This window comes from Stegostoma tigrinum, chromosome 13, assembly GCF_030684315.1.
Source record: "Stegostoma tigrinum isolate sSteTig4 chromosome 13, sSteTig4.hap1, whole genome shotgun sequence".
Taxonomy (NCBI): domain Eukaryota; kingdom Metazoa; phylum Chordata; class Chondrichthyes; order Orectolobiformes; family Stegostomatidae; genus Stegostoma; species Stegostoma tigrinum.
The window spans coordinates 68,050,837-68,070,727 of record NC_081366.1 but is presented as its reverse complement, the minus strand read 5'-3'; the positions used below and the strand labels follow the sequence as shown (position 1 = coordinate 68,070,727).

Genomic DNA, 19,891 nt, shown 5'->3' with positions numbered 1-19,891 from the left:
GTGCAGACAGGGACCTGGAAGTCCTGATGGATGGGATGCTACAGAGGCATGACATCGTCTTACCCCAGGACAGCAGTAGAGGCCCCAACGCCATACCGTGTTAGCCTGGTCTGAGGCTGTCATGTGGGACGAGCAGTCTCAGCTGTCTGCTGGAATGCCCAGTACTGCAGGTAGAAGGTTAGTATCCTTCACTCTGCCAGAGTAAGTGCCACCACCTTCTTTCACACTCATTCTATTCCTGCTACTGTAGCCACATCCTATCAAGGTTCAAAATCCACTACTCTCACATTGCCTGCAACAAATTTCCCTCACTAGCTGTCACTCACTCCAACCCCCGATCCCAAGAATCCTGCTTGCGCTCTGTGTTGCCTACTCACTTGCTTGGGACATCTCCCCTCCTGTACCAGCTGTGGTCACCCTCTTTCATTGCCTGTAACACTTGCCTCTCTCTTATTTGAGGATGAAACCAGCATGCAATAGGGCAGAAAGAATCAAGACGGGCATGGGCAGCTCTACATTCAGCTCTTTACCTCTAATATGGCAAGCATCATGACTCTGTCCACCCCAAACAGCTGATAACTGCATTCAAACCCCTAGACTGTTACTGGAGGTTCCACTTGACTCAGTGTGCCAGGGCCCCCAGCGCAAATGCCTGACTTGACTGAGACCTGCAATTCAAGCTTCCTGGCTTTAGATCTATGTTAAATGCCAAAGCAAGACAGCAGTTTTGTGAGTATTCAGGTAGATTCAGAGTGAATGAGTGCTATGATAACAAACAAAGTGCCCAGAGATAAAGTCTAGTCCAGTCTAAGAGCTGGGTGCATTTCCCTGAACAGTGTCCTTGCTGCTGCATTGGTGCACCCTGAGGTGAAGCACTGAAGTGCAGAAGCATACAGTAAGTGATGTGCAGATATACCAAGAGAGTTCTCAGAGGCTGGCACGTAATGGATACCAATGTCCATAGACATTAGGTGCATATGGCTGGTACCCATGGAGTGTGCCCTGAGATGGGTCCCTGGTATTCACTATGGATACCACATGAGCAAATGCCAACTGAATCCACCAGGCATCTACTCTGGCTTCCAAGTCAAAAGTTTTCTCTGGTGAGTTTGTCAAAATAGAAGCTGAATACTAATAAGATGAGTTGGGCAATCAACAAAGTATTTAACAAGCAATTACCCCCCTTAATTGGCAACTTATAGCTGCCTAGTGAGAATCTCACCACATGATGTGAACAGCACAAAAAATGAAGCAAGATACTCCCAACAGAGATTGGTTCTCATCTGATTCAGTCACAAATTTTGCCACAACCCACATCAAGGTACAAAAAAAACTTCTAGAAGTACAAGTGAACCAAGCAACTAGTAAGGATGAGGAACTGGAAGGAATCAGAATTAGTAAAAAGGGAGTATTAGAGAAATTATTGTGATTGATCCCTAGGGTCTGATGATCTACATCCTTTTGTGTTAGAACAAGTAGATGGGGAGATAGTGGTTGCATCACCTTCCAAAATTATTGATTCTAGAATGGTTCCTGCAGGTTGGAAGGTAGCAAATATAACACCATTATTTAAAAAAGGAGGAAGAGATGAAATGGGGAACCACAGGCCTGTTAGATTAACATCTCTATGAGAAAAATGCTGTATCTGCTATAGGGGATGTGACAACTGGACACTTAGAAAATAATGCTGAGACTAATGTGATATGTGATGTATGGAGTGCAATTTATATCTTTTTGAATAACATTTGTTTTGGATTATTGAACTTTGAACTAGAGGCATGCGTCTGAAGTGGTTAAATGATTATTTTTTAGGTCTTTCTGTAGCCATGGTGTTTTGTTTTTTTTTGAAAACACCCTGGGAGAGATTAGGGAAATTCATGAGTATTTTGTTTGCATTCGAGGTTTTTATGAGATGATCAAAACCAATAGGTTTTAGGTTTAAAGCTTAAAAGGTCAGGAACTTACTTTTGCTTTGTATTGATTAAGGAAATGCACATAGGCTGTTTTTCTAAGCTTTCATTTTCGGTGTGGGCAGGCTGCAAAAGTTTTAGCTGAAGCTGGATTTATAAAACAGTTGGACCTCAAAAAAGGAGGTTGGTCAGGACTGTTAGAAGAGGTCACCTCAGTGTAAAGAGTTTATTTCATAAGTTCTAGGCCAAGAGTGTTTATTTAAAGCCCTGAAAGGTTATTTGAAGCTGAAAGTCTAAGATTAATTATATGATGAATCAAGGGAGGGGCTTTCAGATTCTGATGATGGGGAATTGACACCACAGCAAAGTCAAACCCTATATGGGACATCAAAGGGAACTCTCTCTGGTAAGCGTATGGAGTATTTTGGGTGTTATGAGATTGTACTTTGCAGGGTTTCAAAATATTCAAATTTGTGTCATAGGAAATAGTTTGGTTTATTCTATTTCATCTTCACTTCATTTTCATAATAAACTTCTTTTTCGATACCAAACCTGAATCTGTAGCATTGCGGATTTGTTTCAGTGACAGGCCACCTTGTCAAAACCAAATAAAAAATGATCAAGCCTCAGTTCAGACTGGGATCTAACTTGTCCAGGAATAACATCAGCTGGAATCCCAACATTAGGCAGACTCACAAGATTTACGAAAGGGAATTATGATAACCAACCCTGCTGGAATTTTTTTTTGAGGATATAATTCACAGAATAGGTAATACCAAACCAGTGAATGTATTGCATTTTTTAAGAAGAATTTTGATAAGGTCTAACACAAAGGGTTAGTTAACAAAATTAGATCATGTGGGATTTGGGCTGAAAACTAGTTAATGGCAGAAAACAAAAAGCAGGAATAAATGGCTAATTCTCAGGTTAGTGAGCTGTAAGTACTAAGGTACCAAAGGATCAGTGCTTGGACCAGCTCTTCACGATCTATATCAACAATTTGAATGAGAGGTATGAAGTGTAACATCTACAAGTTTACTGATTACACAAACTAGGTGGGAATGTGAGCTGGATGCAAAGAGACTTTGAAGGAATTTTGACAGGTTGAATGAGTGAGCAAGAACATGACAGATGGAATATAATGTGGAAAAACATGAAGTTATTCCCTCTGGTATGAAAAAAACAGACGCAGAATACTTTTTTAAATGCTGAGTAAGTACAAAGTTTGACGTCCAAAGGGACACCGCTCTCCTTCTGGATGAGTCACTAAAAGCTAATATAGACGTGCAGCAAACAACTAGGAAAGGCAAATGGTATATCGGTCTTCATTGTGGCTCGATAAAAGTCTGCAAGAAAGAATGTTTTGCCACAATTCCACAGAACTTTGGAGAGACGGCACCTGGATGTACTATGTGCAGTTTTGGTTCCCTTATCCAAAGAAGCATATAATTGTCATTTTGGATCAAAATAAGATGTTATTGTTTAATGTATTTAATTTTCTGCTTCCATGTGCCTTGCTAATACAAATCCATCTATTAGAAATCCCCACCAAAATAGCTTTTCCGTGCTACATTCAGTCTTCAAAATGAATTTTAATAATGAAGGACACGTCCTGATGCCCCTGTTGGCATGCCACTATAAAAGAGATTGTTAAATCCTTTGGCAAATATTTATGCCTTCAGCAGTTGACAAACCGCACTCCTTTAGTGGTGTCCACCCTACTCTGTTGCTAGTCTAACTAACCACTATGCACATCCATTTTCACAATGCTCCACCTTTTGCACCCACTTGCCTTTACCTCTCTTTTCACTAGACATTCAGATGTGGCAGAAGGATGTTGTGGAGGAGTGATAATGGAATGACAGACAAATGTTGAAAAAAGACAAACACAATAAAAAGAACAACTTCCTTCTGAATTCAGTTGTCCACATTTTAGGCTTCACAAGTAACAAGAGGGGAGCATCCCTAATCATCTTTCTCACTACTTCTGACACTTCTTCATTATTCAATCCTCTTTCTTCCAGGTGAAACACTACAATGCTAATTTCCCAATTATGTTATGAAAGGATCAATTGTTTTCAATGTGGGGAAGTGATGACAGGTCTGTTCTTATAAAAATGATGCTGTTGAGTGGTTTATATAGTTGAGGATATTCTTCACAAAAATAACAGATGTAATAGTTATTTAAACCTTTATTTCATTCTATCTCAAAGTAGCTGTTCAGAGCTGCTCAGGTCCGCCCAGAGTGCAAACTAGATAAGTACACATGAAGGATGTAAGTGTGGTGGAGGGTCATGGGCTGGCTTGGATATTGGGCAGGAATTGCAATGAAGTTGGTAAACAACTCTATCAAGGGTCATGGCGGGCTGGCATTCAGAAGTTAGCAAAGAAAACAAGTGAAGAGGTTGAAGGAGCATGAGGCAGAGGAGCTAGGGAATCAAATACTTAACAAGCTAACGAGTCAGAAGTCTCATAGAACAAAGGTAAATCTTATAAAACAGCCTACTCTAGCACTTGGCATTTTTGATCCCTATCTGTGGATGGCAGCCTGCCTGCATCTGCACCCAGCTCCCAGAACAAAGATCGGGCCTGACCTTCCCCTTCCTCCTCCTGAGGTGGGTGCTGTGAGTTGGAGCCTTTCCAAACCCAGGCTAATCACCTTGTGAGGGAAAGTGCAGAGTTCTGGCTCAGGAGGGGGGCCAGGGAGACTGCCACCAATACCCACCATTGGCATCCTGCAAAAAGCCACAGCATTATCCACTCTTTCCTCAAAATAAAACAAATAGCTAGGTCTAAACAGATGTTCTCCCCCCAGGGATGCATCCTTTCTACTGCTTTTATCAGCCAATGCTATTTAAGTACGTGGTCAATGAACCATTTTTAATATGGCCTTTCTCACATTCACCCAAGGTGGAATCATTCATCTACTGAGTCAGCTGACTGTGGGCAGAAGTGGAAAGAAAACGACTATCACAACTGAATAGCCAGAGAATCCCAGACTCTTTAGCATTTTACCCTGGAGGAGTCAGGCCTAATCTCTCAATTTCTACTGCAGTAAGCAAGCCATGGCCTCATTTGTTTGTTAGACAGGCTGTGTCATATTGTTATGGTGGCAAGAAAGTGAGTTAGCACTGTGGAACCAGCTAAGCCATTAAGAGTAGCAAAAGCTTCTCCTGAACATGCCCCACACAGATCCAAAGCTTTTGGGCATTTTTCAGCTGTGTTATTCCATGGCACGTTTATACATTGTGACCTTCACATTGCACGCTTCAAAGCATCTATTTTTAAAAGACCCGCCTAATATTACTATATGAAGTAATTCAGGCAGAAATGGGGAAGGGAGGCATGAGAGTGAGTTGAACCAACTGAGCTGCAAAAATTTGGAGAAGCCCCTAAAATAAAAAGTTAGGTGTGGTGAAAACAGAATTGTGTGTCACAAGGATTAAAGATAATTTAATGTATGGTAACTTCATGTGTCTTTAATTTCTCTGTACTGTACATTTTCAGTGTACCATTTAAACATATTCATGTACATTCATGCCTTTTTAATAAATGACCCGGTTAGAATAAATAGGGTCATGCTTCTTAAAGGAGTGAACTGTCAGAGGTGCACCATCCCACTAGGACTGGGGTGAGACTCTGAGAAGGCCAAGTAAAATCTGATCTCCCCAGCAATGCTCACATCCCAAGAATGAATTTTAAAAACATGCTGCGACACATTCAAATCCATGCTGTACAACTCTATGACTCTATTCAAGACCAGCAGCTAATCTATTTATTGTCTGTAGAACCTTGTCTCAGTTGATAGTATTTGGTGGAGGTTGGCTCCTGCCAAACTCAGATTCTGAGATGAGGATATTCTCCTACCTACAGGGTTTGCTTCAGTTGAGGTACAGCACTGCTGATTCTGGTCACTGAATGGCACCAACTCAGAGCATCATCACCTTAAGTAACTGTCAAGATCAATTCAAAATATCTCTGCACGTTTGCACAGTGATATCATCATGTACAGTCAGTTGCACAGTGATGTCACTATGTACAAGTATTCCTGGGCTTCTGAACACTCAGCTTGAGGCTCAAGTGTCACCAATCAGTTCATGGTAATCAATATTAACATGAGTCTGCATAGAAATATCTATCTGCACGGATTTCCACAGAAACAGACAGGAGAGAGAGAGAGAGAGAGAGAGAGAGAGAGAGAGAGAGAGAGAGAGAGAGAGAGAGAGAGACATAGAGAGCGAGAGAGCGAGAGAGCAAGAGAGAGACACAGATCTAGGTGGAAATGCCAGCACTCTGTCCTTGCTCCCACACACAGGACTCTGTGTTTCACTCATCCTCCTGTAACATGGATGAGATCCAGCCTGTGGGAGGGCATTTGAGGGAACAATATGTCTAGTAATGGTAAGAAGTTGCTCCAGTTAAGACATTATTTCCATCCCAAATGGGTTTGAGGTAAATGATCAGTCATGACGTAGAATGATCAAGGGCTAAAGAGCCTACACTTGTGCCTACATTCCCAGCCTCCTACCTACAGGAAACATGTGCACAATTTTACAATTTACTTTCAACACTGAATTAAAAGACTGCATGGTTACAATTTGCTGAGTTGTCCGTGTTGGTTCAGCCAGTGTGGGTGCCGTTGTGGGTCTGTGCTCGGGGTGCTGGACAACTGCGACATGATTACTGGAGATAGACTGTCACTCTCAGAAACTAACCCAACTCAAACTAGAAGCTAATAAAATGTGAGGCTGGGTGAACACAGCAGGCCAAGCAGCATCTCAGGAGCACAAAAGCTGACGTTTCGGGCCTAGACCCTTCATCAGAGAGGGGGATGGGGAGAGGGAACTGGAATAAATAGGGAGAGAGGGGGAGGCGGACCGAAGATGGAGAGTAAAGAAGATAGGTGGAGAGAGTGTAGGTGGGGAGGTAGGGAGGGGATAGGTCAGTCCAGGGAAGACGGACAGGTCAAGGAGGTGGGATGAGGTTAGTAGGTAGTGGGGGGTGCGGCTAGGGGTGGGAGGAAGGGATGGGTGAGAGGAAGAACCGGTTAGGGAGGCAGAGACAGGTTGGACTGGTTTTGGGATGCAGTGGGTGGGGGGGGAAGAGCTGGGCTGGGCTGGTTGTGTGGTGCAGTGGGGGGAGGGGACGAACTGGGCTGGTTGAGGGATGCAGTAGGGGAAGGGGAGATTTTGAAACTGGTGAAGTCCACATTGATACCATATGGCTGCAGGGTTCCCAGGCGGAATATGAGTTGCTGTTCCTGCAACCTTCGGGTGGCATCATTGTGGCAGTGCAGGAGGCCCATGATGGACATGTCATCAAGAGAATGGGAGGGGGAGTGGAAATGGTTTGCGACTGGGAGGTGCAGTTGTTTTTTGCGAACTGAGCGGAGGTGTTCTGCAAAGGGGTCCCCAAGCCTCCGCTTGGTTTCCCCAATGTAGAGGAAGCCGCACCGGGTACAGTGGATGCAGTATACCACATTGGCAGATGTGCAGGTGAACCTCTGCTTGATGTGGAATGTCATCTTGGGGCCTGGGATGGGGGTGAGGGAGGAGGTGTGGGGACAAGTGTAGCATTTCTTGCGGTTGCAGGGGAAGGTGCCGGGTGTGGTGGGGTTGGAGGGCAGTGTGGAGCGAACAAGGGAGTCACGGAGAGAGTGGTCTCTCCGGAAAGCAGACAGGGGAGGGGATGGAAAAATGTCTTGGGTCGTACAAGACATTTTTCCATCCCCTCCCCTGTCTGCTTTCCGGAGAGACCACTCTCTCCGTGACTCCCTTGTTCGCTCCACACTGCCCTCCAACCCCACCACACCCGGCACCTTCCCCTGCAACCGCAGGAAATGCTACACTTGTCCCCACACCTCCTCCCTCACCCCCATCCCAGGCCCCAAGATGACATTCCACATCAAGCAGAGGTTCACCTGCACATCTGCCAATGTGGTATACTGCATCCACTGTACCCGGTGCGGCTTCCTCTACATTGGGGAAACCAAGCGGAGGCTTGGGGACCGCTTTGCAGAACACCTCCGCTCAGTTCGCAAAAAACAACTGCACCTCCCAGTCGCAAACCATTTCCACTCCCCCTCCCATTCTCTTGATGACATGTCCATCATGGGCCTCCTGCACTGCCACAATGATGCCACCCGAAGGTTGCAGGAACAGCAACTCATATTCCGCCTGGGAACCCTGCAGCCATATGGTATCAATGTGGACTTCACCAGTTTCAAAATCTCCCCTTCCCCTACTGCATCCCTCAACCAGCCCAGTTCGTCCCCTCCCCCCACTGCACCACACAACCAGCCCAGCCCAGCTCTTCCCCCCCCACCCACTGCATCCCAAAACCAGTCCAACCTGTCTCTGCCTCCCTAACCGGTTCTTCCTCTCACCCATCCCTTCCTCCCACCCCTAGCCGCACCCCCCACTACCTACTAACCTCATCCCACCTCCTTGACCTGTCCGTCTTCCCTGGACTGACCTATCCCCTCCCTACCTCCCCACCTACACTCTCTCCACCTATCTTCTTTACTCTCCATCTTCGGTCCGCCTCCCCCTCTCTCCCTATTTATTCCAGTTCCCTCCCCCCATCCCCCTCTCTGATGAAGGGTCTAGGCCCGAAACGTCAGCTTTTGTGCTCCTGAGATGCTGCTTGGCCTGCTGTGTTCATCCAGCCTCACATTTTATTATCTTGGAATCTCCAGCATCTGCAGTTCCCATTATCTCTCAAACTAGAAGCTGTCAAATGCAGTGTGACTGGTGCAGACAGATCCTGAAATAATCAGTGCATGAAACTGCATTTAGAAATAGTGGTGCACCACCTGCCACACCTTCCTAATCCAGAAGACAAGTATACAGGAATAAACGGTCATACATATCAACAAAACACGGCAGAAGTTGGGTTTGGTTTACAATTTGACCCATACACTCTGTGACAACCAGCATAATCTTTGGTGCTGGCAACTGCCCAAGATATCGCTGACATTTTGTTCTGGGCCTGTGGGCATTGCTGGCAAGGCCTGCATTTGTTGCCTGTTCCCAACTCCTCTTGAACTCAGCGACTTGCCATTTCAGAAGGCGATTAAGAATCATCCATGTTGTTCTAGGTCTGGAATCACACGTAGAGCAGACCAGGTAAGGATGGCAGAATTCCTTCCCTAAAGGATGGATGTTGCAACATAGAAACATAGGAAGTTCGGTGCAGGAGTGGATTGTTTGGCCCTTTGAGCCTGCTCTGCCATTCAACACGGTCACAGCTGAACATTCAACTCATTATCTTGCTCCTCTTCTCCCATTCCTTTGATCCCTTTATCCCTAAGAACTATAACCATCTCCTTCTTAAAAACATTCAATGTTTTGGCCTCAACCACTTTCTGTAGCAGAGATATTCCACAGGCTCACCACTCTCGGGGTGAAGAAATTTATCCTCACCTCCAATCTAAATGGACTACGTTTCCTGCATTTACCCTGTCTAATTGAAATTTATAGGTTTCCGTGGGATCCTTCCTCATTCTTCTGAATTCCAGTGAATATCCAGTTTGTCTTAATATGTCAGTCCCGCCATCCCAGGAATCAGTCTGGTAAACCTTCATTGCACTCCCTCCGTAGCCAGAACATCCTTCCATAGATAAGAGGAAGGCACACATACCATTCCAGGTGTGGTCTCACCAAAGACCAGTACAATCACAGCAAGTCATTACTGTCTCCAACCTAAATCCTCTCACTATGAAGGCCAACATACCACTTGCCTTCTTCACTGCCTGTTGTACCTACATGCTTATTTTCAGCAATTAATGTACAAGGACAGCCAGCTGTCAGTGCACAGGGTCCACCTTTCCCAATCTATTGCCACCCAGATAATAATCTGCCTAGAGATAACAGGAACTGCAGATGCTGGAGAATCTGAGACAATAAAGTGTAGAGCTGGATGAACACAGCAGGCCAAGCAGCATCTCAGGAGCAGAAAAGCAACGTGGATTTCACAAGCTTCAAAATCTCCCCTCCCACTACTGCATCCCAAAACCAGCCTAGCTCATCCCCGCCTCCCTAACCTGTTCTTCCCCTCACCTATCCCCTCCTCCCACCTCAAGCTGCACCCCCATTTCCTTCCTAATGTCATCCCGCCCTCTTGACCTGTCCATTCTCCCCGGACTGACCTATCCCCTAGCTCCCCACCAACACTCACCTCTACAGGCTCCATCCCCGCCTCTTTAACTTGTCTGTCTCCTCTCCACCTATCTTCTCCTCTGTCCATCTTCAATCCACCTCCCCCTCTCTCCCTATTAATTTCAGAACCCTCTCCCCCTCCCCCATTTCCAATGAAGGGTCTCGGCCCGAAAGGACAGCTTTTCTGCTCCTAACATGCTGCTTGGCCTGCTGTGTTCATCCAGTTCCACACTTTGTTATCTCTAATAATCTGCCTGCCTGTTTTTGCTACTAAAGTGGATAATCTCACATTTATTCACATTGTACATCATCTGCCATACATTTGCTCACCCAATTAACTTGGCCAGTCAATTGTCTAGTCAATGATTGTCGTTATGATTACTACTTCTGATGCTAGTTTTACATTCAATTAATACATCTGGAATTTAACTTCCACCAGTGAATACAGTAGACTTGCTAAAGTGCAAGTAAATTGCTGCTCCACCTGGAAGGAATGACTGGGGCCTTGGATGGTGAAGGAGTAGGTGAATAGGCAGATATTACACCTTCTGTGATTGCATGGGAAGGTGCTGTAGACATGTGATGTAGTGTTGGGAAATGGAGGAGGAGTGGACTAAGCTCTCAAGGAGGGAACAGTCCCTGAGGAAGGCTGGCAAGGGAGGGGTCAGGAACACTTGTTTGGTTGTGGCATCCTGCTGGAGGTGATGTAAATGGTGGCTTACAATCCTTTAGCTGCAGAGGCTGGTAGAATAGTAAGTGAGAACCAAGGAGATCCTATCGTGATTGTGGGCCAGAACAGAAGGGATGAGGGCAGAAGTATAGGAAATGGGTTGACGTCAGCTAAGAGCCCTGAAGACCAGGGTAGTGGAGAATCCGTGATTTAGGAAAAAGGTGGACACTTCTGAGGCCCTCCGACAGAAGGTGGCTGTGTAAATATGGAGATACTGAGAGGATAGCATGGAGTCCTTACAGGAAAGGAAGTGAGGATGTAGAGTCCAGGTACTTTGGGAGTTGATGGGTTTGTAATGGCCAACCTATCTCCAGAAAGTCAAACAGATGTTGAGGAAGGGAAGGGAGGAGTCAGAAATAGACTAGGCGTAGGTGAGAATGGTGAAACTTTCCCAATTCTGCTATAGAGAGGGAAGCAGCACCAATTATGTCATTGATATACCAGAGAAAGACTTGTGGGTGGGGACTTGAGTAGGATTGGAACAAGGAATGTCCCACACATCCCACAAAGAGACATGCATAACTGGCACTCAGGAGGGAACCCATAAGCACCAACACGCCAACCCATCTTTGCAATAATACCACTCTTTCCTAACTGCTATCAGTTCTGAGGAGTCAGTGGACTCAAAATGTTAACTGTGCTCTCTCCTCACAGAGGTTGCCAGGCCTGCTGAGTTTCTCTAGGAATTTCTGCTTTCACTTCAGATCTCTAGCACCTACAGTTCTTTGTTTCATTTAATAACCAGATAATTAGCTTGGGTGACTGGACACTTCCACAATGGCACTATCTTGCCTGTGCACTGTGGTTGCATATATGAGGTGAATGCTTCCCCAACAGTATATGCATCATCAAATTAAACCTTTGTGGGGCCTTCTCCAAACATCCTGATACAAAAAAGCTTTTCTTTATATCAATTATTTATCTTCCTGGCTTGAGGTTACTGATCCATTCCTGGGCCATTAATCCAGAGATACTGGAATCCCTGCATTTCAGAATTTGGATGGCTGGGATCCACTTATTCAACATAGGCCAGGGGCTGAAACTGGGATCTTCCATGTGTGGCACCTGCTGTATTAAGTAGTAGCGTTTGCAGTACAGTGACGATCTGGTTATTTCCTGCCCTGCAAAATTATATGAATATAATTTACAGAACCTCTGTGAGGACTGAATCCGTTTTGTATTTGTGATATAGGTACCTGTATTTGGAAGTGCCTGTATTGGTGCGTCATCAAGTTGCCAAAAACCCTAATGTAATGAATAACCAGACAACATAGAAAATAGGGGCCCAAGTCAGATATTTGACCTTTTTGGCCTATGATGTTGGTCAAGCAATGCATATTAACTAGGGCATGCTTCTGTTCTTCTTGAAATAGTGACATCATCTTGGCTGGGATTTTGTAGTGGGAGAGACTGTTGACAGTGAACATTGTTTACTGTCACTACCACTTTGTAACTGACTGTAACTTCAAGTTGTCAGCCATGTGTAGATGAATACAGAAATCCTGATGTTGCAATCTGTCTCTTAATTGGACTCGGGCTGTGCTGTGGACACCTCCCACAACAAATGCCCGCCCTCTGTCCCACCAACAAACCGCTCTTCACCCAACCCAAGCAACAAATCTCACCACCTCAAGGGCCATAGGCCCCAAAATCAGCAAGAATTTGAACTTTCCCATTCCCACATCATTGTCAGAAAACCCATAAAACATTGCACCTTATTAAATCAGCCTTTTAAAGAAAACTTTGTCGATAAATTTTGATGAATTGATCCTGAAAATTTGATCATTACCCCACTGTGTATGTCCCAATCATTAATTTGTTAGTGGCAACCATAAAGGGTGCAGAAAAAAATACAAGGGACTTGAGGGTTTGAGTTAAAAGGAGAAACTGGATAGGCATTGACTTCTTTTCCTAGAGAGTTGGAAATGGATGGGTGACCTTATAGGAGGTTTATAAAGTCATGAGAGGCATAGATAAGGTGAATAGTCAAGGTATTTTCCCCAGGGTAGGGGAATCCAAAACTAGAAAGCACGGTTTTAAGATGAGAGGAGAAAGATTTAAAAGGGACCCGAGGAGTAACTTTTCCACACAGGGGGTGGTGCATGGATGGAATGAACTGGCAGAAGTAGTAGTAGAGGCAGGTACAATTTCAACATTTGGGAGACATTTGGACAGAATAGAAAAGGTTTAGAGAGAAACAGGACTAGTTCAGTTTAGGAAACCTGGACAGAGGGTGTGTGTTGGAGTGAAGGGCCTGTTTCCGTGCTGTTTGACTATGATTTTATATCAGCTCCTAGTGTTTCATTGTTATTCATCTGTGAAAAGTCTTTAATGTGATTGAATGCTTGTACAGTCTATCGAAAGCACTTTAGTTCCATTTTGTGGATCCCCAGTCAAAATGCTGCAACCAGTCTGAGTAACCTGCATGTGAAACAGGAGAAATCCTCACCAGAGACATCACTTAAAATGTTCTGGTGCACTGTGTTACCAGTGAACCAAAGGGTTGCATTACCCATATTCGAAGTGATTCATCTGAGAGCATGTAATATTTGCTCACTTACCTATGGTTCAACTCTGAACCATACATTGGACAAGATGCGTACAAGAGTATGAACCAATCAGTATAAATGTTATTCACCGTAGAGTTGGGAGTGAAGAACATTTAATACCCCTGCTCAGTGCATCGGTAATCTATGGCATAATGTACAACACAATGAATGACCTTACCCGTAGGGTTGTGATTGTGGAGGGATCTTTGATTCTACCATCTTCATCCTTCAAGTTGTATCCTTCTGGCCTTTTGTCCCGCTCGCTGATTTTCCACAATTTAACCGTCTTATCTATTTCCAAAGAAAAATTGAACTGTTCAGTTAATCCTACAGGAGATTTACTACATACACCCTGTGAAATTCTGGCTTTCCCATTCAGGAGGTAAATCCATTTAATTCAGATTACTATCTTAGAATTTGTAATAATTCTCACAATATTCTCTGCATGAATTATCACTTTCTGTTTTCCGTCAGTTAGATGATGATGATGGCTTGCAAATCGAGTTGATTTGAGTCATAATATGTTTTAAACTATTTTATATTCATGTTCAATCAAGAAGAAAAATGGACAGACACATGTAGTTGGGCAGCATAGTGGAAAGACTGCAGTCATGTAAGGGTTCCTGGACATTGCCACTAGGAACGATACCATTCGTTTAGTTCCTCTCTGCCACTTCTCCCCTCTTGCCTACCAAACCAATCATTCTCAGGCTCCCCAACACCAGCCCTGAAACCCAACTTGTTTAATTTTTTTTTCCACAGCCTAATTGGACTCATTTTGTCCAGAGGATGTTTTAAAAGGCTCCTGCTCAGTCTCTACTCCGTGGCCTACAGCTTGACAGCACAAACCCTTCACTCAGGAAATCCTCCAGTAAAACCTGCCTCTGATACTGGCCGTCCCAGGGCTAGCAGCCTGTTACATTTGGCTAACAGAAATCAGGTGAAATACAAATACTATAGTGTGTTGCATGGGATATATACGTGGAAAGGGGCAGTTTTTCAGGGGAATGTATGAGAGAGTGTAGCAGTGAGATGAACTAAATACATGTTTCAATGAGTTAATGGAAGCATATTGGGTTCGGTGAACTCAGTTTATGTGGTGACGTTTTATGATTCTAATTTGACAATAGGACAGGGACTAAAAGGCAGGTTGCTTCAATTCCCCATCCCACCACATTAAATATCCACAACATTAAAAATCCTAGTCCAGATGACCTTAATGTTTTGCAGCCACTGGCTGTGAAGAATGAGTACGTTTTGTTCCCAGAATCACCGCACAAAATAGCAGCCGCTGGAGATCACATGAATTGTTAATACTATGAAAAATGATCTTTATAATGAGGTTCTCTACCTGTCTGTTCTGTGCAATGCACAGGACAGCCACATGCTATATATGATTGGAAATGATTTAAAGTAATATATTTTCCAAATATGTCTTGTTAATGAAACATAGAATGCTCTCAATTGATTGAGATCAGAGAACAAGTTGTGTAAGAATATTTATTAAATATTAACAGACCTTTGAATCATGAAAGCTCCTCTACCCTCTGCACCCCTTCAATGAACTCTTTCTACCTCATTTCTGTTGTATTAAAAAATGGGGATTCTCTATCCATCGCTCCCCAACTCATCTCTATGTCAAACACCATCCATTAGAGGGAAAGCAGAAGACCAACATTCTGCCACTAACTGTACATGAGGGCAACTTTGTAGTCAGGAATGCCTCTCTTTTCCTCTCCTCTTGCTTTCCCTTCCATTGGGAAAATATGATGCCTTGGTATTAGAGGGCTGTACCCACTCAGCTACCACTTTGCTGTTCCACGTGTTACAACTCCAAGCTACCTGGGGCTACCTTGTGCCACTGTCTCAATTTAGTTTTAATTCCAGGCAAGCAAAACTAAATGTTATCGCAAATTGTTCCCCTGAATTTGGGTGTAGAAGTGTTTGTGTAATTGATCTCCATTTCCTGGAGATCTTCTGACACACCTGCAGGGTTGTCAACATTTTGTTTCTGCCCAATCATCACATACAGTTCAGTCGTAGTGAGGACTATTAAGATTGCTTTGCGGGCTTTTAATAGCACAGTATAAATATCTAGAGCAAATTTATCAGTAGATAGACATAGACAGACAGTTTAGAGTGTTGCTCAAAAAGTCTACAGACAACTTTCATCAGGAATTTTTAGGGCAGGGGTTGGAGAGTGGAGTTGAGACAATGAAATGGGAAACTCCACGCTCAGGGTGATCTGTTCGAGTTGTTATAAATGTTAGAAGGAATTGATATGGGCAGAAGAACGGCACTCTTCGATGGCAAGCATTGAGATAAAAGGGATAGGATCTTCAAAACAAAGCTGGGTTGATTGAAAAGGAAATTGGAAAACAGTTTATCCATGCAGTTTGACACGAAAATGAGGAACTTTCTCCCCAGTAAAGCTCTGCATGCTGGAAGTCAGTTGGAGTTTTGAAGACTGATATCCAGGGTTGGGTAAGGATACAGAAAGATATAGAGATAAGGCGGGGAAATGGAGTTAAGCTACAGATCAGTAATGGAAGGTGCAGTTGACCTAAGGGATTAATATATAGCCTCTTCCTGGTCCTAATATTCCTCAAATGCAGCAGGAGTGAAGTTAGATGACCAAATAATCCTTACTATCTCCTATTTTCAGGTCCTCAAGTGAGCACAGGTTACTTGAACTGGAACAGATTTACAATTTTACATTCAAACCTCAGTAACATCTGCCCATACATACCATTGGTTGAGAGAAGGAAGTAGGCTGCATTCTGCTGGGGTAGCCACCTGATTTTATTTATCTTCTCTTCGATCTCTAGACTCTTCAGGTAGTCAAACTCCGGTTCATGGCTCTGGAAAGTGCTGTAAACATTATATTCTCCTCTGCGATGAGACTGGTTTTTACTCTGGGGCAAACAGGGAAAAAAAACACAATATAAAAAGTGCTCAGAATTCCTTTTCCTGCAATACCACAAAACGATAGGGATACCTGTGGCTGTTATTGGCCTGGCTAAAAATCACTCTCAGTACCAGTGATTTATAGCATACTCCCAGATATTCCGTCAATACAAATCAAGATCAGAGATGCCACAGATCATAATGATAGGGATGCAGGAACAGAGATTAAAGAGTGTCTTATAGAGCATTAATTTTTGGAAAGCAGTAACTTGATTGACTCCACAGGCAACTATTGGCTTCATCATCATTAACTACACTTACAAGCAATGATTTTCTGAAATGGGATTTGCACCCTTATTTAAACATGTTCAGAAACGTCTATAAAATTCTTTTCCTGAAGGCCTATCCATTATAACAATTAAGTGAATTGCTGAGAAGACCTTAGAGATCCAGTTTACAGCACCACAGTCCTAGTTTGTTTGAGTTCCTTTACCTTGGGGCTTTGCTCTGATATTTTCAGCAGCAGTGCTTTTGAGAGAGAGGTTAGGACTTGGGTTGGAAGTGCATGTCACAAGGACAAATGATCCTGCGGCTGACCACTGTCGTCAAATCTGGGGTCATGCCGTTTGGTACTCCCACATACACCCCAGTTTAGAATAATGATCTTCCAAATGTTGTCAATGGAAGACCTATGCTGAAGGCTGTGTTTCCCAAACACTTCCCTTGTGTAATCTCAGAGTGAAAATTTGTGAGTTTTCCCTGAAAAGAAGTGGAGACCCAACTTTTGGAGTTCAATCTGGGCAAATGCGAGGTGATGCATTTTGGAAGATCAAATTCAAGAGCGAACTATACAGTAAATGGAAAAATCCTAGGGAAAATTGATGAACAGAGAGATCTGGGTGTTCAGGTCCATTGTTCCCTGAAGGTGGCAACGCAGGTCAATAGGGTGGTCAAGAAGGCATATGGCATGCTTTCCTTCATTGGGCGGGGTATTGAGTACAAGAGTTGGTAGGTCATATTGCAGTTGCATAGGACTTTGGTTCGGCCACATTTGGAGTACTGTGTACAGTTCTGGTTGCCACATTACTAAAAGGATGTGGAAACTTTGGAGAGGGGGCAGAGGAGGTTCACCAGGATGTTGCCTGGTATGGAGGGTGCTAGCTATGAAGAGAGGTTAAATAGATTAGGATTATTTTCATTAGAAAGACAGAGATTGAGGGGGGGCCTGATTGAGGTCTACAAAATCATGAGGGGTATAGACAGGGTGGACGGCAAAAAGCTTTTTCCCAGAGTGGGGGACTCAATTACTAGGGGTCATGAGTTCAAAGTGAGAGGAGGAAAGTTTAAGGGAGATATGCGTGGAAAGTTCTTTACACAGAGGGTGGTGGGCGCCTGGAACGCGTTGCCAACAGAGGTGGTAGACGCAGACACGTTAGTGTCTTTTAAGATATATTTGGACAGGTATATGGATGGGCAGGGAGTAAATGGACACAGACCGTTAGAAGATAGATGACAGGTTAGACAGTGGATCTTGATCGGCGCAGGCTTGGAGGGCCGAAGGGCCTGTTCTTGTGCTGTCGATTTCTTTGTTTCTTTTCTCCAAGTTGCGGTTGGAACAGTAATTGGGGCTCAGAGGACAGACACTAAAGCTCCACCAATAGATGGAACAAAACACACAAATTAAACTGGCCTCAGAGTGTTAAAAGTGAGTTGGAGCTTTAAAGTTTGCAACTGCTGCCTTGAAACTTGTTACCTCAAGCTCCCGCCCTACCAGCCCAGAGGGCTACAACCCATAGTGTGGGAACCCATGGCTTAGAGGGCAAACAAATGAAGACGCGGGCATTAAAAGTGTTGAATGCCTCATTTACTAGTTTTATGGCTATCTTTGACATCATGAAGCATTGACTACACCATTCAGTGCTGAATGCAAAATGCAACAGAGCCTTAAGACTGTATCCTAGGCAACGGCACAAATAGCTTTCCTTTGGGACAATCATGCTCCTGAAACTCGTGTTTTAGGGATTGCATTGTATCACGTGATCTAAACTCAATAACAAATCTTTGTTTCATCCATTCCAGCTCCGAATACCCTTCAAATTTTACAATGCCAGGAAAACACAAAATCATGACATATTTCACCAAAAAGGCAATCTTGTTACAAGTACATTTGTCTCAATGTTCATGTAAACGGATCTTGTCAAAATTGGAAAGAAAATTAAGGTTGCCTTTGAATAGGAATCTTGCAATGAGAATGCCTAGAGGGCTGGACAATATATGGCCCTGACCCTGGAAAATATAGATTTAATTGCCTGTCTCCAGCATTCCAGATTTATCAACAAGCTGGAGGTAGAGAGGTGCACCAAGGAAAATATTGGCATTTCCAACTAAGAGCGCTGGACATTTGTAATATCCATACCTCTGGGTATAAAACCTTTAATCATAACAGATTGCAACAACTGGAATTAATCTGTAAGAGCAGTAGAGGGGTGATACCGTCTAAGGAGCAAAGAGAAAGCTACCGTTTCGCACTTCTCATGTAAAGATAGTGCAGCAACATGCAACCTTTCAGTAGCAGCCGCCACCTCCTCTCCAGCAGTAGTGGTAGATAATTAAAACACATAAAGGGGTAATTTTGTCCTGTTTATGGACACACATGAAAGTTTGTGAACGACCCCCCCCGTATTCATTTCCCTTGAGGGGAGGTAGCTTCAAATCCTGAGGGTGAAGACTTGTTATTTTTGAAGATGAACTTGCAGAAAATGGCTAGATGACTTGCTGAGGTGCCATACCCCAGCTCAGCCACGGAGTAGTGAAATGAAACTGTACGCATCTACTCCTGTGATAGTGATTGCAGCTACGACGCTGCTCGTCTGTCACTATGCACTCTAATGCAGCTCAGCAGCACTCTCTGTGCTCTTACAGTAGGGGCTGTCAGACTCCATTGAGAGTTGGCAACAATTACCTCCACCCCTGTTACCAGAACCCATCCACTATCACTGATCAGACAGCTACCTGCAGCGGAAACACGCTTACTAGCTATTCCCCATTATTTGAGGCTGCTGGGCGTGTATTGGAAATATGTTCGGTTGGGACAGGCGTAAAAGTCCTGACTAAGGGCTCTTGATCGCTTATAGGAGAAACGTTACTCCTGGCAGGATCAACCATCTTAACAGAAGTTTTCTGGTACAGTTAGTGGTGACAATGGCTGAATTATTAGGAAGGGGTCATGAATTCAGGAATGTCATTCGATGATCAAAGAAGAACCCTCCAAGGCTCCTTTGAAAGCAGCCACAAACCCATGACCCCTACCATGGAGAAGGATAAAGGCAACAGATAAATGAAAATACCACCATCTGTAAGTTCCCTTCCAAGATACTCACCATCCTGACTTGGAAATATATTACCATCCCTTCACCTTTGCTGTGTCAAAATCCTGGAACTCCCTCCCTACTGGCATTTTAGATGTCACTACAGCCCAAGGATTGTAAAAGTTGAAGACATCAGCTCACACCATCTTCTCCAGGGCGATTAGGGATGGACAATAAATGCTGGTCTACCTAGGATTACCTGCATGTCATGAAAGTAATTTTTAAAAAGTATGTTTGAAAACAAAGTCAGGATTAAAGGATGGTGAGA

General features: G+C 43.9%; 1 protein-coding gene across 5 annotated transcripts in view; it reads right to left on the bottom strand.

Annotated features, from left to right (window-relative positions):
* Positions 1 to 19,891, bottom strand: part of LOC125458425 (serine/threonine-protein phosphatase 2A 55 kDa regulatory subunit B beta isoform) — a 525,757-nt gene that overhangs the window by 57,196 nt on the left and 448,670 nt on the right. For all 5 annotated transcript variants that reach the window (XM_048543679.2, XM_048543681.2, XM_048543682.2 and 2 more), the window contains 2 exons: positions 16,098 to 16,263; positions 13,527 to 13,639 (listed from right to left, as the gene is read on the bottom strand). In XM_048543679.2, coding sequence (XP_048399636.1) covers positions 13,527 to 13,639; positions 16,098 to 16,263 — 279 coding nt within the window. The remainder of the gene's footprint in view (positions 1 to 13,526; positions 13,640 to 16,097; positions 16,264 to 19,891) is intronic.